At 43.8% G+C, this 16988-nt stretch overlaps 1 protein-coding gene across 5 annotated transcripts in view; it reads right to left on the bottom strand.

Annotated features, from left to right (window-relative positions):
- The window catches only part of ndrg2 (NDRG family member 2), a 35937-nt gene that overhangs the window by 4457 nt on the left and 14492 nt on the right, over nt 1–16988 (bottom strand). For 2 of the 5 annotated variants that reach the window (XM_040140636.1, XM_040140637.1), the window contains 13 exons: nt 7184–7269; nt 4264–4305; nt 3248–3353; nt 3007–3127; nt 2343–2405; nt 1590–1650; nt 1256–1342; nt 946–1002; nt 660–763; nt 530–568; nt 386–437; nt 161–208; nt 30–65 (listed from right to left, as the gene is read on the bottom strand). In XM_040140636.1, coding sequence (XP_039996570.1) covers nt 30–65; nt 161–208; nt 386–437; nt 530–568; nt 660–763; nt 946–1002; nt 1256–1342; nt 1590–1650; nt 2343–2405; nt 3007–3127; nt 3248–3353; nt 4264–4305; nt 7184–7258 — 891 coding nt within the window. In that variant the 5' untranslated portion in view covers nt 7259–7269. Of the gene's footprint in view, nt 1–29; nt 66–160; nt 209–385; nt 438–529; nt 569–659; nt 764–945; nt 1003–1255; nt 1343–1589; nt 1651–2342; nt 2406–3006; nt 3128–3247; nt 3354–3625; nt 3668–3889; nt 3929–4263; nt 4306–7183; nt 7270–15402; nt 15541–16988 lie in introns of those variants that run through there. The other 3 variants (XM_040140640.1, XM_040140638.1, XM_040140641.1) reach the window with 3 other exon arrangements.

Raw genomic sequence — 16988 nt, 5'->3', positions numbered from 1 at the left:
CAGGAAAGCGGGTGTCAGCGTGCTGTTACCTGGGTCACCTGTGGGAGACCACCAGCATCGGCCATCTGTGGAGGGACAGAAGACATGAGAGAGAGTGAATGACAGAGAGAACAGAGAGCGAGAGAGAGAGAGAGACTAAACAGACACAAGCCTCAGTTACCTTTAGGAATGAGGTTGTTGTTGGGTCCAACTTGCTGTTGCACTCCACCTGGTGGTCGCATAAGGAAAAAAACAATGCGTCTCTGACATACTATCGAACAATAGTGGCGAACGAGTTTTATTGCTTGACGCGTTGATGTGAATCACAAAATATAAGAGCACTTGAAACTTGAGAAGGTCCCCATTAAGACGGGTTTTAGGCTTGGAGAGAGCAGCCGAAACTTACGGCAGCGTCCTCGTATGGAGCCTGATCACCCACCACCAACATTACTGGACACCTGAGGTTGACAGAAGACGAGATTAGAGGAGAGAAGTGTGTGTGTTTTTTTTTTAAATTATGCACAAAGATTTAAGTTAAGAGGGTTTTTACTTGAAGGTGCTGTTGCGGTCAATGTTCAAGTCTCTGCGACTGGATGGGAATGAGAAGAGCAGATTATGTTGGTTGTTGATCGATGCGGGGGACATCTGTGTATATCTAATAATATGTGAGTATTTTTCACCTGTTGTAAGTCTTCCAGAAGAGCTCTATGTTGACCAGATTAGAGGCTTTGGAGATATGCTCTCTGTGAAACTGCACTAGATCTGTGTTTGACGACAGCTCCTCCTACAAGATAACAGAGAGAAACAACCCAAAACGCTCACAGAACGATGCAAGTATTTTATATTCATTTCTTTGATTTTTGCAGCTAACATCTGCTAATTTTGGACATTATTTTAATGTCTAGATACAAAACATTATTTGAATATACACTTTTAAAACACACTATTGACGTGTTGTCCCAGTACCTGACTGAAAAGGTGGGACAGGATCTGCTCTGTGAGGGAGGATGTCACAGAGCTGAGCTGGAGGGGGAGAGGAAGAGAGAGAGAAATCAATAGGACTGTTCATCATTTAATAGTATAATAACTTCAACAATGACATAATCAATGCTGAGTACACACGCAGTCACGTGGCTTCTTATCCACACCTTTATTTAAATTGATGAACAACTCGCATTAGGACCGACTAGATTAGAATACCACGTTTCTGTGTATCAGACAACGCAGTCCTGACTGGAAAGACAGAAGGAAAGAAAGAAAAAATAAACAGACATACCTTCTGAGCGGCCCAGTCTATCCATCCACGGGCGTTCGTGTCGATGTTGATCAGGACCAGACCCTCCACTGAATCTGGGTTCGCGAGCTGAAGCGAGAAAGGAAGCAACAAAGAGAAAGCAGACAGACAGACTCTTTGAGTGTTTGAATGTAAGGGGTAACTTTTATAAGAGAAGAAAAATACAGTCAGTGTCGTCGCTTTTCAAAGCGGACTAGACTAGAGCTGCTGATCAGGGTCATGGATTACCGAGAACCTGTTCACAGTGTCAAAAATTCTCAAATAATCCCCTGTGTTGCTACAACTGCTTTCATGATGCTAAAAAAAAGGAACTCACTGTGAACTTGGAGAGGATGTATGCTCCAGCTCCCACACCCACTCCGATTACGGTACGGAAGCTGACGGAAGGAGAAAGCAAGTTAATAGCACTCATACACCATTCCCATATTTTTTTTTTTTACTTAAGATATAAGATACAATCTCACTGGTTGAGTTCAGCCTCAGCGGGTGTCCAAATTTCAGTCGACGTTACCTGACTGGCTGTTCAACACATGAAAACCCTTTAAAAATGAGAGCGCGCGTTGTGGCTCGGTGAAATGTACAGCCATGTGCACGTTCACAACTTCAGAGAGGTAGCTCAACCACTGGTCTTAAAGAGCACCGAAGTAAAAACAGAAAAAACGAAATTTTGCCTCTACATTCAGTTGGTCTTGCATTGGTTTTCTTTTAGATTCTGGATGCGTTCTAAGTTTAGAAAAATGAGTTCAGAGACTCTGGTGCAGGGCTTGGTTTCTGATGGCTACTGTAACATTTAGGTGCTCACCGTGCAATGTAATAAAATATTTCTTAGTTTATGATGGTTGCGCACAGTGGTAGAAGTTTCCCCCTTGTATCGTTTTAAAAGACCTGAACTCCAGCGACAGCACGGCAACCGCGGTTTTAATATCATGTGAGTGCAACTTTATGTAATATGACTGAAACAACATCGAGACTCAGTTAGAAACCCTGCATGTGTTGTGTGCCTTCACCCTCTGTGTGCGCCAAATGCAATTCTGGTTGCGATCACGTCAAAATAAACAAGTTAACTCACTTGAAGAACTGCAGAACGGCAGGAATCATCTCCGCTATGGTCTCCATGGAGGGATACTGGTAACTACAACAGCGAAGACAAATGATCTCAATTGAACGAAGCATCGTAAATGAAAGCAAAAACAGAAATGCCAACGTTCAATTTCCTGGATGGGGAGTTTTTTCTGTCCCTGAGATCTCGACAAAGTATTTGCAGTAACTGGACAATGCTCACGATACACGATTGAAGAGGGAAGATTTTCAGGTTTTACTTATTTCATACTAAGCACATTCAGTAGCTGACACGTTTGAGATTGAGATCAAAAAGAGAACGAGCTTCAAGTTTCCAGAATCACCGTCAGGAGCTGAGGCTCACTGTCAAGGTGCCGTGACAATACAGGGAGGGGAAGTGATAGAGAGGTGCGGGGTGACGAAATACGAAGGCAGAGAGAGAAAGAGGGGGACGGATTTTCTTTAAACCTCTGACAGGAGCGTAATAGAGACCAGCGGAGGGAGATGTGAGAGATGGGAGTTTGAAGTATTTTGGGAAGAGATTAGGTCTAAGCCTAGCACAGAAGACTTTTTCCATTTCAGAGGGGAGATTACTTTAAAAAAGCAAGGTTACCGCAGGACACTGGGGAATTACTAGCACGTCAATACACATAGACACGCAGTAACTCTCATACCCTGTGGGGTAGGCAGCAGCCCCTTCCTCTTGTCCTGGAGCATCAATGTGAATCAGGGTGAAGTTCTTGACAATCTCCTGCATCTCCTCGAACTTGAAAAGGGTGGAGAAGCAGCTCTTACCTGCCAGAAAGAGAGAGAGAGGAAGAAAATATGGGAGGTTTAAAAAAAAAAAAAAAAGTCGTGAGCCACCGAAAGACTATGTGAGTCAGAACTGAGCTGTGAAACAAAAGCGCTACTCACTCTCCAGACCCACATCGTGGAAGGTGAGGATCGCAGGCCTACGGGTGGTTCGTGTGCCGTGGACGGTCACGTGCAGAACCCCGTGTGGGGTCTCAACGCTGTGCTCCTGGAGAGCGGCAGAGAAACAGTTTTCAGCCTGATGTCGACATTTTGGGATGGACGTTGTTGATTCTTTTACTGAGGCCTGTATTTGCATTTTTGTTTCCTACAGGGGCTTTCAAGATAGAAACGCACTAATGTTAAAGTGCATTTCTTTTTAACAAAGAACGGAGAGCTGCGGTCGACTTGAATATAAAGAGGTTAGAATTTATTGCACCGCGCAATCATGGCCTTCAGTCAATGAATCTGAGATTTGAATCTGAAAGGAAACGGTCTTACCTGTCCTTGGTCCAGCAGTATCCTAGCTGCCAGTTCAGCATCCTGTGACAAATAAAGCAATGGAGTCTCATGAGAACAACCTGTTCATGTGGTTTTTGGACTTTTTTTATGCGAGTGCCAGATCCAGATCCAGATCCATATAGGATTGATGTAAAGGTGTAAAGGCCCCCACCAACCCTTCAAGGTTTAAAAAAAAAAAAAAGTCGTGAGCCACCGAAGACTATGTGAGTCAGAACTGAGCTGAGAAACAAAAGCGCTACTCACTCTCCAGACCCACATCGTGGAAGGTGAGGATCGCAGGCCTACGGGTGGTTCGTGTGCCGTGGACGGTCACGCAGAACCCGTGTGGGGTCTCAACGCTGTGCTCCTGGAGAGCGGCAGAGAAACAGTTTTCAGCCTGATGTCGACATTTTGGGATGGACGTTGTTGATTCTTTTACTGAGGCCTGTATTTGCATTTTTGTTTCCTACAGGGCTTTCAAGATAGAAACGCACTAATGTTAAAGTGCATTTCTTTTTAACAAAGAACGGAGAGCTGCGGTCGACTTGAATATAAAGAGGTTAGAATTTATTGCACCGCGCAATCATGGCCTTCAGTCAATGAATCTGAGATTTGAATCTGAAAGGAAACGGTCTTACCTGTCCTTGGTCCAGCAGTATCCTAGCTGCCAGTTCAGCATCCTGTGACAAATAAAGCAATGGAGTCTCATGAGAACAACCTGTTCATGTGGTTTTTGGACTTTTTTTATGCGAGTGCCAGATCCAGATCCAGATCCATATAGGATTGATGTAAAGGTGTAAAGGCCCCCACCAACCCTTCAAGGTTTAAAAAAAAAAAAAAAAATTGCTCTGATGTTGTGGATCTGAGACACAGCATAAAATATACAAGAGAAAATTCTCAGGTTTTTTTTTTTAGACGCCATGCTTCCTAATTAACACCCACACAGGCAGGATGGGCGGCATTACACTCTTGGTAGAGCGACAGAGAGCCTCTTCAGGGGAGCAGGTGGTTAGTCTGTCACTGGGATGTTCTAAGTGGGGGCTGTTCATTTTGCAACACTGGATCCATTTACCCCGCTAATGAATTACTAGTATCACAAGCTCACAGAAAAATAGCCGTTTGGGGGGGTTGGAGTGGAGATGGGCGTCATCACTGATGGAGAAAAGAGTCCTGTTGGTCTGGTGATTAGAGAGACACCCCATGGCTGGATTATAAAGGGTCACGAGTTCAGTCCACGCAAGTCACACTAAAGCTTGATGCGTTCACATGGCCCAGGATGGACGGCGTTGCACGTGGCTGGAGGCGGGAGGCCCCAGTGAACGATGGAGTTTTTCGGACATGACCCAGAACCTCCCGATCCCCGTCACATTTCCTTCTCAGAATTCCTTTTCAGACCCCCACGGGTCGCGTTGTAGCCCATGCTGCGGGCAAGAGTAATGACCCTACAGCAGACGTGAGTACTGGGCACAGTCACACCCCAGACCGACTGCTAAGCAAGCCCCTGTTCTGTTATTTTTCATTCTTCATTTACATACTTGAGAAAAAAAAAGAAGAGGTTTTCGGCTCCACCGTTTTCACACTGTATCTGCGACTGAGGGACCGCATGGCTCTCTGTGGTAGAACTCAGCAACGAATTCATGTAATGTTGACGCTGTAGTCTAGAATTCTATACTTTCAGGAATTTTGTTACTTTAATACCCAGACAAAGGATAATGCTGGCGATATTCTATATTTTTCTTACCGTCAACAAATCCCGGGAAAAATGCAAAAACCCAACAATGATCTTACTAACCGCTACTGTCTATTCATCAAAAGCCTGTTAGAACTTAAACGCGCACCAATTGTACCGTGCCACATGTTTCTTCATTGCATCGCAGTTCATTCTGAGTCAACCCCACATACACACGTGCATTCATCCCCAACAGATGCACTATTTCCTCCTGTCTGAGTAGCGTTTGCTAGAGGCTACGGTGCCCAGCTGTTTGAGGCAATTACCGATCCCCTTTTAAAAAAGAAAAATGTGCATTTGTGACTTGTTTGTAAAGATTTACGTCTTCAGTGGGAACAAAGTAGCTTGAGGCTTGAGAGGATATAGATACTGACTAACTCTGGTCATAGTTGTTTTTCTTATCTTTTCATGGGATTTGTTGACTATAAGAAAATCGTCATCCTTTAAAGGTTGTTTCAGTTAAGTGATAAAATCATCTGAGTGTATCTGAGTGTTTTTAGCTCAACAGAGTCAAGAAATTAAAAAAAAATCATTCTACTGGTTTGGTCTTCTTATTCCCATTAAAATGTATTTTGAAAGTGTTTCCCGAGGAACAAATAATGACCCCAACATTCATTATATCATTAAATATCAATACTGAGGTATTTCATTTCCTACAGGTTAATTTATTTTTAAATGGTTTCTTAATTGATTTCCAGAAAATGTGCTACATCACAGTGTAGATCACTGTTGCCCGCCTCTTCTCTGTGGAATGACAGAGCAGTGCGATAGTTGGACTTACTTCAGGAAGCCTTCCAGAAACCACCGCATAATGCTACAAACCGACAAATGGGCAGGCTGAGGAGACAAACGCTCCTCATCTGCAAACAGCAATACTGTCTTTGAGTTACGGGAATAATGCTGGAAGACTGCTGAATGTCAGTTAAGCACATTCAATCCTATGCTTTTGTGCCTTTGTAAATGGGCGGCTGTGTTGTTTTTTTTCGTTTTTTTGTTTGTTTTAGAGCCGTATTCTCCTCATTTCCCACCAGATGTCGGCAGTGAGAAGGAACCGTCCCTGTCCCGCAGCGCTGCATCTGCGCGACAACATCAGCTCAGCAGAGCAGAGGAGCTGCTCTCACTCCCTCAGGGCTTTGACGTCAACCTGGCAGATCTGAGCCAGCGCTGCAGCTGTGCGTGCGCGCGCATGCACACACACACACACACTCTCTCACACTCACACACACACACACACACACATTTGGAGACAAATTTACACACAGTCATGCACACACGTCTTTTAAACACATTGTCAGATGCAGGCTTTGCTCAGACTCGAAAGTGTACTCACATTCACGCGCGTATGCGCAGCAAGGGCACAAATGCTAACGCTCACACACACAGACCAGTCCTTGTTTTTCTGTCTCCTGGGACACAGACACATTGACACACACACACACACACACACACACACACACACACACACACACACACACACACACACACACACACACACACACACACACACACACACACACACACACACACACACACACACCCACCCTGCCATTTATTTGTGGTTTCAGATCATGTGCATTACTCAATGACAACCGTGCAATTAATGTACTTCGGTGAACTCATGTCTGTTTCTCCACGCTTGAATCACATCAAAGTCAGATTATATGTGTGTATTTGCATGCAGCATGCGTGGAAATTAATGTGTGCACAAGATGAGTGTACATTTTTCTGTAGGCTGAGTGTGTGTCTGTGTGTGTGTGTGTGTGTGTGTGTGTGTGTGTGTGTGTGTGTGTGTGTGTGTGTGTGTGTGTGCGCGCAGCACCATCTCTGACCTTGGCCGTGTCAGCCTGACCCGTGAGTAAAGGCTTATCCTCCGTGATGGCGATCTCCTGCATTTCTGTCGTCATGGTGTCACTTCCTGTGCAGGTGCAAAGAAATCGGAGCATTAAAAATCTGTTGCTTGCAGATTCTGCGACTGTTCTGCTCTCGAGTGTAACAATGCATTCGTCTTATCTTTACGCAAACACTTGACACTGTGGTGTGAGAATAGACGCGCCGGACACACACACACACTGAGGCTGACACGTGTGGATGTATGCTCATATACAAAAGGTGATTAAATACTGAAAGTAGCAGATTTCCTCGGGGACTTTGTTTTGGCTGTGGGACCGTATGAAAGTTAATTACCGATTAGCAGCAGAGGGGAGCAGAGAGGGATTGTGGGACAGAGAAGGAGAGAGCTGGGAGAGAAAAACAGATGGCGACGCTGGGTTTTCAGAATATGTTGCAAATTGTTAGGAAAATAGAGAAAAGAGAAGGATTAAAAGACAGGGGTGACAGCGTATGTATGAGGAAAGAGGTGAGAAAACATAACAAGATGAAGGAGGGTGACAAATTGCGACACAGAGAGAGAGACAGTTGTGAGAAATGAAAGTCACCTGACTGTGACAAAGAAGTGGCTGATAAGGATGAAGAGAGGGGAAAAAAAGACTTGGTATTACATTACTTTTATCTAAGGATAGTTAGTCAAGCATGCTAGTTATTTTCAGACGCCCTCACACCTTTACAGCCTTAGTGTGTGTTGCTGTTTGTTACTGTGAATCTCCTGGAACAGCTGCGCCCACGAAGGGCCTCGCAAAGGTGGTTGTTGAGAGAGGAAGTAAGTTAATTTCCTTTTCAACGTATTGATCTCTACGCAGCCGTGGGAAACGAACCAAAGGCTTCGCAGCTACGCCTGCAGACACGTTCAGGTGCTGCTTCGCTCCTCGGATTCCTAAAAATATCAGGCGGAATAAATACGGTGCCCAAAGAATCAGGGGAAATTCACGCCAGCTTTAGCATTGCACTCGTTCAGTGCATCAGAGCCCCGCGATGCTGTCTTTTTTTTTTTATTCCACGCATTTTCCTTCCTTGTCAAAACCTGGCGCCTACGTTGCCCACAATGCAACTCGACTGCTGACAGTTCAGTCGGAGATCCAGGTGTGCTGTGCCCGTAGCGGCTGACTTGGCCTCGAGCAGAGGGGAGGACTGGTCTGCAGAGGTCTGGTAAACCCCCACGCCCCCGGATTTGTCTTCATTTTTCAAACTTGACGCCAAACCACCTCATTTGATCGGATTCCACTCCCCCAGTGTTTTTCATATACAGTACGCAGAAGCACTCCTCAAGACCTGTAAACATACTTTGATGTGTAAAATCAGCGGACTTCCACTCTAAAGAACCCAGACCTTCGAGGCTATATGGGAAAACACTGTCATCTAAATAAACGAATTAATACATTCAGCCAGCTGCTGGAGGTTTGAGAAAATTCCGGCACTTTTGAGTTACTGCTTGCAGGAAAAATTGATCCACCTCATTTCCTCATTGAACTGTGATTATATGACTTTTCGATCACAGTTCAACCTGAATTGTAACAGCAAACCAGTGGAAACTGGAATACGTAGTCCAAACAGAAACTGAAATAGGTTGCGGCTGCAAATGTCTGCACGTATCCACAAGAATACATTCTGACAGTAGACAGTAGGCCTACGTGATTTTTTCTTCCCTCCTACTGTTTTGCATACAGCCCTCTGCTACTTTGATCTGTCATTTTTTTCCCCTGTTTTCTAATTGCTGCATTTGTCTCTTACAGCTCCGTTGTTTTGTATTTGTGCCATCTCTTCATTGTCTGTTCCTACAGGCTGGGCACAAAAAACAGAGATTCACATTTGAATCTGCGCCAGCGACGCAGCCAATCGAAGCGTCATCTTGAGAACCGTATTTGTCATACAACAGGACTTTTAGTTGTCTCAAGGCTTAGAGGGAGAATTAAAAGCAGGTAAGCAAGCACAGGTTGTTATTGTATCCATCTGATGGCATTATGCTCGATCTGACGTGAAATATGGGACCTTTTGACATCACGTGTGTGTGTGTGGGTGTGTGCGCGTGTGTGTGTGTGAGCATGTGCACAATTCATGCTCTCATAAAACCGATGACCGAATCCCAGAATCCTATCTGCACATTGGGCATTACATCGGCGGCGGCGGGGGGGGCGACTTGTGCGTGTGTGTGAACTGCTGCCCCAGGGGGCTTCTGCCTCTCTGGGTCTCAAACGGAAGTGATTAGTCACCAAAGCTAACCCCCACCCCCACCAATACACACACACACACACACACACACACACTCTCATGCTTTCATTGTTTGCCATCCATCTTTCCTCGCCTCCCTCTACGTACATCTATTTATTAGTCTTGCACATAATATCTCTCTCCCTCATCTATCGCCATCATCGAATCTTTGTTTTGTTTTTTTTTTAATTCTCCACCAGTGTCCTTCCCTTCCTTTAATTCACTCAATGTCAAATTCAATCTAGAAAGCACTCAATACATAGAAAGCCTCCGCTAACACTGATTTATTTTCCAACTTGCAAAAAGCTGCAGCCTCTGGAACTCAGGTCTTCTTCGGGGTTCAGTTTTCCGAGAAAGTAGCATGTCGGTCCTGGATTTTGGACTTTTTCCCATGAGCACAGAACTGAGAGATGCTAATTCTGGTTAAAAAACAAACATAAAGCTAACGGTCTACTGGCAGAAATCCGACAGCCAGAAGGCAGCCAAAATCTAATATTCAGGATCTTGATGATCGGGGCCAGCGGATATCAGTCCACCGAAGTCCATACAAATCCATTTTAGCACCGCAACTATCTATTATTTTCCTTATCGATCTCTTGAATGGAGCCTGGCTGTAGTTCGGGTAGGCATGAAAGTCTTTGCCTGGTCACATATTCCATATACCGTCCAACTGTGTAGTATGTCCACTCACTACATGTGACACTAGGTGGTCCATGTCCAGATTTGGCACTCATCTAACTTCCTCCACCTCCCCAGTGGCACAAGAGCGAGATTAAACTTGCCTCCATCAGTTGAGTAATTGATTATTGACAACAACTTAGGCAACTGGTTTCGCATTGTTGCTTTTAAGTGAAAATCCCTAAAATTCAGTGGTTCCAACTTCTCAAATGTCAATATTTGCTGTTTTCTTAGTCTTAATAGTCTTTGTCTTAATAAACTCAATTCCTTGGGTATTGAACAGACAAAAAAAAAATAATCGTCAACGCACCTGATGATGAAAATAATCATTTAGTTGCAGCCCTAGGAATTATATTAGCCTCTGAAATGCTTCGGTATCTTTATCAGTGTTAACAGTAACAAATCCAAGCAACAAATGGCGACAAAAATGAGACGAATATTAAAAAATTACGACATGATCATTTTCCCCTTCGCACCACCCCCACCCCCCGTCCCCTCCGCAATCGGAGCGGACATTCACATATGCACCTATGCGAACGCCGGGTACAAGCACCAATGCGCATACAAGCGCTTGCACTAGATGCCCACACATGCACGCACAAGCGCACGTATATTCACTGCACTGGGCATTGCTGAAACCGTTGTGACTGAACTGGATGACAGAGAAAGAGCGTTTGTGGGTCCCGTAGGAATAAGTTGAAATCAATCTATATATTCAAGTGGCTGACATTTCTTAGGCACGCTACAGTATGTGTAAAAGTGCCATGCAGTTATCTTTAGGGGGTGGAAACAAACTTCTGTAATGTCCCATAATAAGAGTATGAGGTGCGTGATACTCTTGGCTAGCCGGTGAAATGACTTTTGAAAACATCGGCCACCAAACAAGCCTGAAGTTACTCTGAAAGGAGCGTGGCTTCAGTGTGTGTGTGTGTGTGTGTGAGTGTGTTTGATTCAAAACACACTCACACTTAAGTTTGTACCTCTTTTGTTTTACCCACCCTGACACAAAGGCCAGGAGTCAAGCTCAGGAACAACGAAAGCACAGCTGGAGCTGGTTGGACTTCAGTATCTGGCTCAAAGACACTTGGGCGGGCCCCGGCAGCTACTTGTTGACACTGATTGACGGTCAGTCTCTCTCTGGTACTGTGGATGCTGTGCCACAGCTCCTCGTTCTCTATTTTTAAAGATCTGGCGTGTCCTGATATGACTTGTTTATATGCTCCTCTCTGTATATTAATAGGCCTCTGCTGTTATTTGGTTGTTTGGAAGGGAAAGTTCATCAAGATCTCTGTAGTACTCCTGTATAACATCGGATCCACCCGGAATCTATACAATGAAATCCTTTTAAAAGGGAGAATCTCAACTTTAATGAGAAAGTACACAATGGCAAAAATCTTACTAAAAAAAAAAACAAAACCCTATAAGTACATATCAATACACCAAATATTAAATAACAAAAAACTACATGTAGTATAGATTAGGGCTGTAACTGATGATTCATTTCAATTTTTCAATTTTTTTCAGTGAACTAATTCATTATTTAAAATGTCAGAAAACTGTGAAAAATTGCCAATCACAATTTCCTAAAATTGGACGCATTGTTGTGTCTGACCAACAGCCTAAAACCCTATGATATTCAATTTAGAAAGATCAAAAACAACACAAAAACAAACAAACAAACAAAAAAACACTAATGGCAAATCTTCACCTTTGGCCTGGAACAAGAGAGTATTCACCATTTTTGCTGAATAAGGACTTAAATCCTGCATAACCTGATTTAATTAGATTGATTGGACAATATTCACTGAGCTGCTAAATGCTCCACTATGCTCGCTCACTAGTTGCTAAATTTGTCTGTCTGCTGTTTAGTGCCAGGCTGGCACCGTACGGTGGGTTTATCCTTGTCTAAAGCGGTGAGAGTAAAACAAAAGCTTCATGTGATGACAACGAGCTCAATTTGTCGATGAAGACCATTAGATACAGCTGAGAGCTCTACGAAAAGCTAGTAAGTGGACCTTAAACATTTTTTTTTTTTTTTTGGTTTTTTGGTTTCAAACTACGCTTTCCAAGATAAAGAATTAAGTATGCATAGATTCTTTTTACAAATGTTTTACAGACAATATTGGATATTGAAGATGGAAAATTATAGAAATTTCTCTCATGAGTTAGATCAGCTCTACAGTCTTTTAACAAAGTGCGATGGGAGCACTTTAAGATCGTTTATTCGGTAGTGTGGATACAAACACCGGCTAGCCTGAATATTGAGGAAACATCACGAAGTGGTCAATGATACGAGCGGCGATCATATCTGTTGCCAAAGCCTGCCCCGGACAAGGTAGTAGAAAAAAAGCAGTCACATGGCCGAACTGCGCATCACGCAGCGTTGTAGGCCGTGCGATATGACGATATATATCGTGTGACAGTAGAAGAAAAACGTGTACCGTTTCATATTATGCTCCGTTGTTTACTTCATTGTGTCGCAAACCACACTGTTCAACGACGCTCTCCCTTTTTCCACAAGGCACGGATGCGGACAAGAAATTTGCATGAAGGCAACACAAACAAACATGGAGTGGAGTGAACGTGACACAAAACGGGTTAAAGAGGAGAAGGACTCGGACCAGCCACGACAAAACGAGGAGCTAGAATATAAAAGAGGAGCTAGTTCTACTGTTAAAGAGTATTATATGATATTTTGGACCATATTCACATTTTAGGGCTATATTTATTTTGTTTGCAACTACAAAGTGTCTTCTGTTTCACTTTTTTATACTTTCATTTTTGTTTTGTTACTGCTTAATCGAAAATTTACACAAAGGTACTAAATAAAAGGAGAAAAATGATCAAATATGACTAAGTACCTTTTTTTTGAGCATATAATTCAAAATGTGATAAGAAATAGGCCTTTTCACGGGGTCATTTTATATAAACTATTTATTTACTGAATTTACAGAGAATGTGCTATATCGCGATATGTATCGTTATCTGGATATGAAATGACCTGTATCGGGATATGAGATTTTGGTCTTATTGCATAGCCTTAATCTGCTCTCCCTCCCTCACAGACACACACACACACACACACACACACACACACACACACACACACACAGTCTCTCCTCCACATACAGTTCCCTGATACTTTAACATTTTAATCGGCCTAACTCCCTCCGTCATCCATCTTTCTTTATCTCTGCCTCTGCCTCTCTCTGAGTCAGTCTGTTTTAGAGCGTGTAATAACTGTTAAACTGACTGCACAGGAGGCACCGTCTGTCACCATGGAAAGAGAAACAGAGGGATGGAGAGAAAGAGACCGATTTGCATGAAGGGCAAGAAGGGAGGGAGGACGAAAACCGGGGTGGAGAACATACTGCAAGCTGAGAAAAAGGAGAAAAAAAATAAAACAGCACGCCTCGCTTCTCATTTGCCTATAGACTGCTTCCACATGTCAGCTGTCAGATAACAGTTGTTCAGTTCATCTGTTGCACCGAACAGGTTTTATGTCTCAGATATCAGGCTGCGTCGCATAATGGCTCCAGCTAAATTAATCCGTGCTTGTTTTATGCACATTCATAATCACGCAGAGTGATGGCATTTCTTTCGTCCAGTGTTAGCAGGGCGTCTCATTCCAACATGTCGCAATCCCCCCTTCACCCCTTTCCTCCTCCTCCTCCTCCTCTCTCTCCTGCTCTGTCACCCTGACTCTGTCCCTTCCTCCCTTTGATGCAGTGCAGTGTCACCACACAGGACCCCTGGATTCAGGCTGCCAACAGCCACGCCGAACCCTCCAGAAGCCGATTCGAGCTGCGTGGGGACTGTGAGCAGCGGGTCCGGACGATGTTTCACTGAAACGTCGGGGCAGGATTGGCTGCTGCTGCTGGGTGGTGGTGCTCAAATGTCACTCAGGCCGATGTTATTGTCTTGATAAACATAGACAAGTTGTGGTTGTGGTTGTACGGTGAAGGTGGTTTCTGAGAGTGAGCATGAGTGCGCTTATTTTACACCTACAGCAACAAAATAATAAAGCCAAGCTTGATCACTGAAGAAGCAGATTCCACTTTCCAATAAGACACTTTTAATAAAGGCTTAGGAATTATAACTAATTGCTTTTTGATAGTTAAGCATTATTTATTAGCTAAGATTATTAACAAGGATAACTTTTAGTATAACATATGAACCCCTTATAAATTATGCCTTATGGCCTTTTCATGCCAAAAGCCACATGATACAAAAATGAGCACCGGTTTAATATACTGACCGTGTTAGACACAGTGCTAGCAAAAAAATAAGAGTGAAAAACTCTCCTCTACAAAGACTTTTAAAGTTCGGTTTGTACTCGTGAGTGCAGCTTCATGCAAGCAGCCTAGACTCGTCTAAATACGACACAGACTATCGCTCTGGCCTTCTCCCACCTACCCGGCCTCAATTTATTACCAGGCTAACCGGCCGCGATTCCAAATGGAAACACTACAGCCTCAAATAGTGTTACAAACACGATCGGGTACTCCGTGACAAAGTTCAGCTTGCTTCAAGCAGGGCCGGCGGCGGTTGGCTCTAGGGCCGCAGTCAACCAAAGAAAATCTTGGCCGACTGAAATCGTATCTACTCTTCAATCAATCGATTTGTCTACGGGGGGAAAGGAAAAAAAAAAAAAAAACAGCAAGTTATCTCTAGGTTAGCTAAATCGGCCACCGTGCGTTGAGTGCACCTTAGCTGGCAGCCTTAGTACCCTAAATGAAATTTGAATAAAAATTAAGAGCTAGTATTTGCAGCTTATAAAATCAATTTTAACCTGATTATCTTTAAACTCAGAGCCGACCAGCGCGCCCCTTCCCATATCCAGATCATTTTCCGAAAATAGAACTATATCACCTGGTGAGCGCCAGAACTGCTGACTGCTACCCATGTGCCAAGAATAATGAAGATGCAATGTTTGATTTACAGAAGATTTCAGCATTTTTGGGATTTTTAGGGGTTTAATTCACTGGATGAGACTAGAGTCTTCATCATTGTCTTGTAATTTTATCTGTGAACTGTGTCCCGGTTGAAATTCTACAAAATGTATCATAGTAGTTATACTATAACTATAAAGAGTCCGGTCTAGACCTGCTCTACGTGACAAGTGGCCTGAGATCACCTCTGTTATGATTTGGCGCTGTATAAATAAAACTGAGTTGAATTATTAAATCATAATAAATATCAACACGGTATTATTTAAAATATAAAGTTGGATGTAAAGTGTTATTGCCACTCCTTAGAGCAAACTTGCCAGAATAAAAAGTTATCAGAAGGGAAGACCGGCAGAGAATCGAGGCCAAGAAGTTTCTGACCAGACTGAATCGAAGCACTGCAGCTATGACCGAGGCTGTTGTTTGGGCCAAGGTCGGTCGTTTCTTCTGCTTCTTTTCTAGAATAGAAAAAAAAAAGACAGTGAGTGCTAAAAGAAACTTCAGCAGGGCCAGACTGTTCAAAGCTGAGCAGGCTTTACGTCATATGGGGATGAAGTAAGCCAAGAGCACTGCATTTCTATATATGTGACGGTTCAGCGCTGAAGGAGAAAAAGAAAAAGTATCTTTATCGTTGGATACGGACTCTATTGCCAGTAAAGTTGGAAATGTCAGAGCTTGTATTCCTGCCATCAGAAGAAGCTATTTGTGGAAGAAGAAGCTAATTTTTCTTGTATCGTAAGAAAAACAACTCTCACAGACTGGAAAATTGTAAGAAAAAACTCAGAGACCGAAATAGAAAGGGCTTCATCTTCAAAACTGCACCTGTATTTTTGGCTAGACCGCATCAGCGAGGCCAGCCCTAGATTTACCGGCATTTCAGGCCCCGCGAGCTGCTTTCCGTAGGAGTATTGCCCTGGGCGCGCGAGGTCGGGCTTTCCCTCCACAGGCGCACCTCTCTACGCACCTCATCCAACTGACCGCACCACAGCCTAACTTTCTCTCTGAGTGGTCATTCTAGTAAAGTAAACGAAGCCCAACACAGCACAGCCGTTGTCTTTAACCAGCCGTTGTCAGACGGCGTCGCAGTTATAAAATCCGGACCCTAGCAGTTGCAGAGCAGCGGCCTGGAAACGGCTTGGAAGTGACTGCGGGGCTAGCATGCCGTCTTCATGGGCCGCGTTTTCAGTCACCGTTTCATACTCGTCCTGTTGTCTGACAACAGGAACAGAACAACGTGTAAATGAGAAAAGCTTCACTGGGAATTCAGCTGTGAGCACAGAGAGGGAGAGAAGCAAACAGATAAAGGGCGGAAAAATCTTGTTCTTTAATCAGCCACTAGACTGCTGCTCACAGAGCAGTTATAAGAAGCTGCTGTGAAAAAAGGAAAACTTTCTCTTACTCTATCTGCCCTCTTCCCATTTATTTTAATCTCTCTCTCTCTCTCTCTCTCACACACACACAGCTCTGCATTCCTTGCCGTCTCTCCATCCATCTTTTGTCAGGCTGCTGACTTTTCATTCGCGTCTCTCTTTATTTCTGCCAGTCACTGCTCCTCCTTCTCTCTCTCACTGCAGGTCTTTTGTCTCATTTCTGCCATCCTCCTTCTGTCTCACCCTCTCTCTTTCTCTCCACCCAGCAGCGAGTGAAAAGGAAAAAAAAGGGGGAAAACAGTTCTGCTGGCAGACTCCTTTCTTTCATTTGCTCTCTCTCTCTCTCTCTCTCTCTCTCTGCTGCCACCAGCATTTGCAGCTCTGAACAAAGAGACACGCACAGACAGTCAGACACACACACACACACACACGCAGACACATAAACAGTCTGCTTAAGTAGGGCACTGAGCATTAAGGTCACCGATATTGAGAATGTAGGCTGAAGGCTGAAATGGTGAAAAGGTTAAACCTGTGGC

The sequence above is a fragment of the Xiphias gladius genome, chromosome 12 (genome assembly GCF_016859285.1).
Source record: "Xiphias gladius isolate SHS-SW01 ecotype Sanya breed wild chromosome 12, ASM1685928v1, whole genome shotgun sequence".
NCBI classification, from domain to species: Eukaryota; Metazoa; Chordata; class Actinopteri; order Istiophoriformes; family Xiphiidae; genus Xiphias; species Xiphias gladius.
This window is presented reverse-complemented; position numbering and strand designations above follow the sequence as displayed.